We start from the raw sequence: 8,460 nt of genomic DNA on the forward strand, positions 1-8,460 counted from the left end.
AATATATATATATATATGATTACAGTACATTAGCATTCCTGCTGGCTGCACCCTTAATGCTGACAATATAATTTTATGTCTGATTTCTTTTGCTGAGGGTAAACTGAAACATCACCTTCTCTCAAATATTTAATGTAATAACATAATAATTTCATAAATAGTTGCACTCACTACTAGACTTTGCCATTAGATATTTGTTAGCTATGGAATTAATCATCATTGCAACTTAAATAAGTGTATTTCAATACCAGTTGTTTTCTCCATAATCCATATGCTTAATTTACTTAGTAGCACATCACTTACCCTGAAGAGGGGTCCAGAGGCCTCACAAGATTACCAAAGAGTTCACTGGATACAGTTACTTAATAGCTGCACTTTCAGGTAAGAAGAGCTCAGTGGCCAGCTTTTAATGATTGTAAACAAAATCTCAGGAAACAAACAGAAATCAATACCATGTCTCTAGGCTAGAGACATGGGTTAGTTATTAACAACACTTTCTGCTAAACAAGGAGAACTGGAGTTTGGATACAACACCAATGTCAGGTGGTTCTCAGATACCTGTAACTCTAACTCCAAGGGATGTGAACCCCCACTGGCTCCTACAAGCACCCTCACACACATGATATATACACTCACACAAATACAAACACATGTATATTCATAAAATTAGAATAAAATAATTTTTGAAAATTCCTGGCAATCCAGCAAATGAGAAAAGGCAAAGTGTGTTTTTTTTTTCTCCCTAGAATTCTTTTCCAAAGCAACTTGGAATTTACAAGCTCTGTTTTGTACTTGGTACTCTGTAGGGACTCAGCTTGGCATGACTGTAGGCATGCTGAGTTAGTTATAAATGCAATTAGTTCCTTAATTAACATGACCTATTCTCCTTACATAGTTTTCTAGAATATTAAAAGGAGACAACATTACTGAGTAACATGTGGCACAAAAGGTCAATTGCTGAGAAAGTTATGTCTGCTAAAGCTGCCTAAAGCTCTGACCTTGAGTCAGCATGAACACCTGGAAAATTGATCTCATGTATTTGTCTCTAGGGGAAACCAAATATTCACCTCCAGAGCAACCAGTTTGCTTTGAAAATGTTCTAAAGTCTAAAATTAGCGTTCTTTGTGAATGAGAATACTATTGTCTTTCTTTGTAAGATTGAGTAGTAAAAAAATCCTAGTATTAGTTATATTCATCAAAATTATACAAATTAAGCATAAATTATCTTTATGACCCTTCACTGCCATATGTGTGCCCAATAGATGGATTATATACATCAGACAACCACACAAGCAGTGGGAACACAGCCATAGCTCTTCTTAGGGAAGAAATGCAGTTCTTACAGAAGACATGAAGTGACACATGAGGGAAATTATAGACAGGGACAAATGGTCACTACAGTCAATCCTACACAGCTCTTCCAGATGGGGCTCCCTATCAGAGAGTCATTCATCTGGTGGGCTGACCTTCTGGATACTAGTTGTCACCTCCTGTATGCCACCTACTGCCTTCTGAATGATAATGTCAGAGACACCCCCAATTCCACTGTTAGGACTCCCACAAAAATCTCAAACCAAGTTGTTTATAATTTATAATACTGCTGGCCTGAGGACAGCCCACTAGGGGCAGCTGTGGTTTACCCGAGTATTTGATGTGTCTCCTAGCAGGTGGCCTGAGGCCTAGGCAGGAGACAGACAGATAGAAAAAGCCATACAGGGAGAGCTTGGGTATAGAGTTTATTAAGTGGGTTATGAAAGAAGGGAAAGGGGCAAAGGGAGAAGGGGAATCCTGTGGGACAATGTTCTTGTACTTTGTAAAGATTTGTCAGTTGTATTTTAATAAAATGCTAATTGCCCAGTAGCCAGGCAGGAAGTATAGGTGGCCAACTAGGCAGAAAATAGAGGCAGAGCAATGAGAACAGGAGAATTCTGGAAAGAGGAGAGCTCAGTCTTTCGTCGTCACCCAGATACAAAGTAAGCAAGATGAGAAAGCCTCACTGCTAAAGGAACTAAGCCACATGGCTAACACAGACAAAAATTATGGGCTAATGTAAGATATAAGAAAGAGATGATAATAAGTTTGAACTAATTGTCCAACCAGTTCATAATTAATGTCACCCTCTCTGTATTTCTTTGGGACTTAACAACTATGGGACCAGGCAGGATAGAAACCTCAGTCTAGAGTCAACAGAGGAAGAGGAGAGAAAAGCAGAGGTTGCCTCTCCAGAAGAAAGGCAGAAAGACACAGAGGGAGAGGGTAGAGAGCTGCTTGCCTTGATAGAAGGGAAGGGTTGGCAGTGTGAAAATCTGGGGAGGGACCTTATGCTGAATCATTTATCTCTGAAAGTCAAAGTGGGAGCACCAAAATTTCAATGTCATGAACCATTTGAGCTTATAATTCATTTCCCCAAACAAAATAATTCAAAACAAAAATTGTTTCTTCGATCTATTTTATTTATATTTCATTTTGTTCTTTAAATTGGTATTTTCAAATGTTCCATCTTCAAGAGCATGGACTATTTCTTTGACTTGATCTGTTCTACTGTCAATGTTCTCCATTATGTTTTCAATTTTATTTGTTGTGTTTCAGATTCAGAATTTATTTGATTTTTTTAAAAAGTTTTATTTCAATATGTAAATAATTATTGATTTTTATGTTGAGTCAATTATTGTATTTCTACCTTATTTTAAGTTTTATTAAACAATAAACAGTTAGAAAACTCTAAATGTTCTTTGAACATCCTTAAAGCAGATATTTCGAATTTCTTGTCTGGGATCTTATGCATCTCACTCTAGTTATGAGTCACTAACACTTTATTTTGGGTACCTGTTGATGCATTTTGATGATCCCTTAATTGTCCTTGATTTTACAGTCATCTTTTGTAGATTGAAGAGGTAGGACTTACTTCAATCTTTACAAAAAGCACTGATCTGGCAGTGCACTTGAAGAGCAAGCCTACCTGGGGATCTGAACCATCTGGTGTAGACTTTGCACCTTGGGCGCACAGTGACTATTGTAGCACCCTGATGTTGTCATAGTCTGGAATCGGTGATGTAATGGATTAATTTAGGGTCTGGTCCTCTCTGAGACAGAGAACCCAAAGGTATTTCTCTCCCTTAATCTCTTTTGTTTCACAGAGGTCGGCAGTCTGGGATGGGTTTGAAGCTTCTTCTCCCCAGATACCTAAGACAGAAACTCGCATGATTAGAATGCTTTTTTCTGATGTTGGATAAGTGTGGGTAAATGAAGGAGTCTTTGCCTAAGGCAGATGCGATCATTTGTCATGTTGAGGAGGCACAGGTTTTACTAAAATTAATACAAGGGATGGATTGTAGGTGCAGGATTATACAGGCCCATATTCCTACATTAAAGGCAGTCAGAATTCTTTGCGACCTGACAGGCACAATTTGCAACTCCCACACAGAAGATGGTCACCTAGACTTTTGATAGTTAGACAACCTGATGCCACCCTAATCAAGAGGTCAGCATATGCCAATGTCGTTCTGCTCCTTCTATTGTAATTTAGGAGGTCACCTGGGGAAGAGGTGATTTCAGTCTATGTGGCACAATGAACATGGACATGGACATGACAGCAAGCACAGCTACGGGCGTGACCTAGATCATTTCCCCTGCTACCTGGGAAACAGAATGCTAATGAGTTTCCCCCTCAGTTTATGATTGATATAAAAGCTGTTTGGATAATAAATGTGGGTAACCTTCAGGATTTAAATGAACCCTGAGACTCCCTCCTGATATTGTCGTGTGAACTGTATCTCATTTATTCCCACACCTCCACTCTGGTACAAGAAATGTTTTATGTCTGTGCTGGTCCCTAACAGTGTATGGATAAGAAACTCTAATTTTTTCAGAACTAAATTTACCCAGCACTACTGGCTTTCCTCTTGTTACTGCTGTAGGAAACTGGGAAGGGGAAGAATTGTAAACAGAGTTTAATAAACATGTTTACAGCATACAAAGGCAAATTCCACATCAGGCAATGAGGAAAGATATTTCTAGACAATCACAGATTCTTTCTAGTCCTAGTCACTTGTTTTCCTGTGGGCCAAAAAAAAAATAAATGATGTATGAGAAGCTGAGAGGGCATACACAGTCAGGATCTCAGATTTGCATAGTCATCTCTTGGCACACATCTGTGGGGATACTGGAATCTTCTGACTCTCAAGACAGACAGAATTTTGCTTTCCTATTTCTTAATAAAAATCAAAGTCCAGAGTATATCCTCAGTCTAAAGATTTCTGTAAAACATTTACCAAACCACTGTGGATGCTAGCATTTCAGAAAAGACCTGCTGCTCGTTCTTGTTCTGAGGAGGCTCTGTCTGTGTGGATACATATTTATAGGTAAGGATTTATCATAGAAGAATGGTGAGTCCTTGTCCTTTCTCTCATACAAGGTGGGAAAAACCAAACGTTGGTTTTAGAAAGGAAAATACAGTGAAAAAGGGGAGTTTATTCAACTTGAGAAGTGCATATACCTACTAATATGTACCATAGGGAAAATCTTTAATTTTTATTTAGAGATTATAATTTGATATCATGATTTCTCCCTTTTCCTCCCGCCAAACTTCCTATATACCCCTCACTGCTCTTTTTCAAATTCATGGCCTCTTTTTGAAATAATTGTTACTGAATGTAAATATTTATATACATATATTCCTAAATATAACTAACCTGCTCTGTAAAACTGTAGCTGTACATATATTTTAGGACTGATTTGACACTGAATAACGAAATGGTGTGCTCTTCCTTGGGGAAAACAACGTCTTCATTTAACAGATTTCCTCCCTGGACTGTAGTTCTTTGTGTAGTTTTGAGGCCTTTTGGACTTTCTCTATCCAGTTTGATGTGTTTGTTGATGTCAAGATTTTTGAAAGCTCTATGGCAGGTTTCCATTCCAAACGGATAAGAACTACAGACATATTGTGAAAGCTAGGCAGTACATTTGGTTAGCAATATTTGCAAAGAAGTATTTTGCTCCAGCAACTGTAATTAAGTTCCAATAGCACAGTGATGCTGGACAATTGCAAATGTCTTTAATTTTATTATTGGATACTTACCAGGATTGTAAAATGTCTCAGACAAATCTAAGAAGAAATATGATGAGAAATATGAAGAACATAAAGTGTTTTCACTGCTAATCGATATTATCAAAAAAGAAAGCTAGCCTAAAATATTTGATCTATATTTTTCATGTGATGAGCTATTTCTAATATTTTGATTTTCATCTTAATTTATTTTTTGTATTCTTCCATATTCTGATGATTAATGCATGTTAAATGTACATAAACTCATACATAATTAACAAAAGTCTGTGTATTACTTTATGTTTCATCCTTTTAATACTTCCTAACTTCTACATATGTACAATAATTTTTATATTAATAGTAACATAGAGCAGTAACAGGCCATGAGCTTATAATTATACAATCTCATCATAGTTTGGATATAATCACTGCCTTTTGTTCCATTCCTTAAAGGTTTTATAAAATTTATTCTTTGTATTCATTATCTTTGAGTAGTTCTATGTAGACATATTTTTAGTAATGTAAAAACTCTGTCTAAAAACCCTGAAGACCACAGTGGATTTTATCCACTAACAATGCTAAGATTTCTTATTCCTAAAGCCTCTTCAGACTTCAATCTGCTCCTTTAACTGGACATCACACTTGTGTTGTCATTGCACATTATTATTTGTTATTTGTGTGTGTGTTTCCGCATTTCTCAAACACTCTCGTGCTATCCAGTTTGCTGACATTATAACATTGCTTATGATTTTATCCCAGATTTACTTTCCCTTTTGTGTTTGTGACACTCTCAGAAAAATGTTTTCAGTGAAAAAAAGTCAGTTGCCTATAGGAATATTAGACCCCTACTATTTTGTTACACCCCAGGACATTAGAATGAATATAAGAAACTTTTTTGCTGCTTTTAACAAGAGATAAAATATTGCCACTAGCATCTAGTAAAAGTCTGTGGATTCTGTTGTGTGATCAGCAGGGTACATGATTGTCTTCAAAAACAAAGAATGAATTATCTTGGCCAAAATACTATAGAGTCCAATTTGAATATCTCTAATCTAATGTTACCAAGAAATACAAATAAAAGGCATGTATTAACATTACCATGAATGAGGAAAAGAATACTATACAGAAACTACACACAATATAAGAATGGTAAGAACATAGCAAGACAAACAATACTAAATATTGCTTGAAAAACATAGAAATTACTGATGTAGAAACTTCTTAGAATATATATGTATATGGATATAATTTAAATGGAATCTCCAAATAATACGGGAGACAGGGCCCCAACTAGATATCATAACCTATGAAATTAAACCTCCAGAGCCAGGATCACATATAATCTTTTTGAGTTATTGGCCATGAGGTCCCATGGAATTCCAAGACATCACAGGCTATTGTAAATTTATTGGTTACTCTCTATAATCTGATAGCCCTATTGCTAAGACGAACACTTACTTATAGCATTGAGAATAGAGGAGTTGAGCTTGTGCAATACGAGAAGTTTCACACTACTGAATAGTGTCCATGTTACTGGAAGATACTTTGCACACCACTGGAAGAGAAAGGTAATCATCAGCATTTCCCAGCTACAAACTCTGTGACATAAAACAGTGGCCTACCTGCAAGACACACCAGTACAATAATGGCACAAATGTTATAGGAGTAACCAACCACTTTGTAAAATCACCCTTAAGGCCTCTGTGAAATGTAGCACATGCCTGATAGTGATACTGTGGCCAAGAACCCAAGTTTAGATAGACAATGACCTTGGTGAAAACATATTGTATTTTCTACTAAAGGAAAATAGAAATAAAATGATTCATAATGACATACTGCTATACCCATAGATCAGTACTCTCTTAACTCACATCATAGAAAGTTCCTCTTCTAGTAGATAGGAATTAGCCCAAGACCAAAAACTAGACAATGTGCTGAGAATGATTTTGGAGCTCTTTGGCATAAATAAGACATTTTCTTTTTTTTATTATTTTTATTGAGATGTACATTTTTCTCTTCTCTCCTCCATATCTTCCCCTCCCCTTAAACCCTCTCATATTAATCAACACTGTCCTTCATGACTCAGGGATCAATGTAAAAGAGAAGGCTAAAAGATCATAATTGTCAAAGAGGATTCCAAGGCAATGGTGTCTTTCAGACAAAATGGATCTAATGTATTCATGAAGCCACTGAGATTATGGCAGCACACCAAAACTTGCATGGAATCAGATCAGATGGGGTCCCACCATGAGATAGGAAAACACTGTAAGCACAGGGTCGCACCTACAATCAAAGAGATAACTTTTGGAAAATGACAGCCTCTGTCAGAAGCTTTCTAAAAGGAGGTGTCACTGGGTATACTAACCACACAAAACAAACTTTCTGGCATTTTTGTTTCCTTTTGCTTTTTTACCATTTTTATTGTTATTTTGCCAAGCTTTTATTAGTTTAATTTTTGTTTCACGCTCTGTTTTTCATTTTTGTTTCTTGGTTTATATTTGAGAGAGAAAGAGAGATACAGAGAACATAGAATTGAGTGGGTAAGGAGGTGGGGATGATCTGGAAGGAATTGGGGTTAGGGGAGGAGGAAAGAAGATCAAAATGTATTTCATGATCAATAGTTTCTAATAAAAAGACGAAAAGGGGCATAAATTTAAATAGACCTTTAACCTCTAAATTATACTCGCCCAATCCAAAAAAGGCCCAATCATATGTTTTTAGTAGAGAAATCTACCAAACATTCAAAAATGAGATAATGCTAATAGTCATCAAATTATCTCACAATAGAAACAGAAGGAACAATGCCAAATGCATTTTATGAGGGCACAGTCACCCTAAATACCCAAACCACACAAAGATTCAACAAAGAAAAAGAATTACAGACTAATTTCCTTTATGAATATAAATGTAAAACTACTTTTTAGAATGCAAACCAAATCTAAGAACAGATCAAAAATAATATCCATCATGCCCAAGAAGGTTTCACCCCAGAGATGAATGGACAGCTTTACATATAAAAATCAATCAATGTAATCCCACATATAAACAAACTGATGTCAAAAAATCTTACAATTATCTCATTAGATGTCCCCCACCAAAGAAAGCCTGTAAAGAAAATCCAAAACCTCTTCATAATAAACTTCCTAGAAAGCATAGGGATACAAGAAATATACCTCAATATAAAAAAGGCAACTTACCGCAAACTTATATCCAACCACAAATTAAATAGAAAAAAAACTAAAAACAATTCCAGTAAATTCGAACAAGATAAGGTTGTCCACACTTGCAATAAAAATTCTATAGAGTACTAGAAGATCTAGCTAGTGAAATAACAACTGAAGAAAATCAAGGGGAATACAAGTTAGAAAGAAAAAAGTCAAAGTATCACTATTTACAAATGGTAAGATTTTATATAT

General features: G+C 36.0%; 3 protein-coding genes across 6 annotated transcripts in view; all 3 read left to right on the forward strand.

Annotated features, from left to right (window-relative positions):
• The window catches only part of LOC126498314 (glycine N-acyltransferase-like protein Keg1), a 73,978-nt gene that overhangs the window by 30,321 nt on the left and 35,197 nt on the right, over nt 1–8,460 (forward strand). The gene's annotated exons all lie outside the window — the stretch shown is intronic.
• The window catches only part of LOC126498315 (glycine N-acyltransferase-like protein Keg1), a 111,800-nt gene that overhangs the window by 30,258 nt on the left and 73,082 nt on the right, over nt 1–8,460 (forward strand). The gene's annotated exons all lie outside the window — the stretch shown is intronic.
• The window catches only part of LOC126498309 (glycine N-acyltransferase-like protein Keg1), a 15,214-nt gene continuing 11,001 nt past the window's right edge, over nt 4,248–8,460 (forward strand). The window contains exon 1 of one of the 3 annotated variants that reach the window (XM_050136821.1): nt 4,248–4,361. In XM_050136821.1, coding sequence (XP_049992778.1) covers nt 4,285–4,361 — 77 coding nt within the window. In that variant the 5' untranslated portion in view covers nt 4,248–4,284. The other 2 variants (XM_050136823.1, XM_050136822.1) reach the window with 2 other exon arrangements.

Source organism: Alexandromys fortis, unplaced genomic scaffold (genome assembly GCF_014885135.2).
Source record: "Alexandromys fortis isolate MF-2015 unplaced genomic scaffold, M_Fortis_MF-2015_v1.1 scaffold_3, whole genome shotgun sequence".
NCBI classification, from domain to species: Eukaryota; Metazoa; Chordata; class Mammalia; order Rodentia; family Cricetidae; genus Alexandromys; species Alexandromys fortis.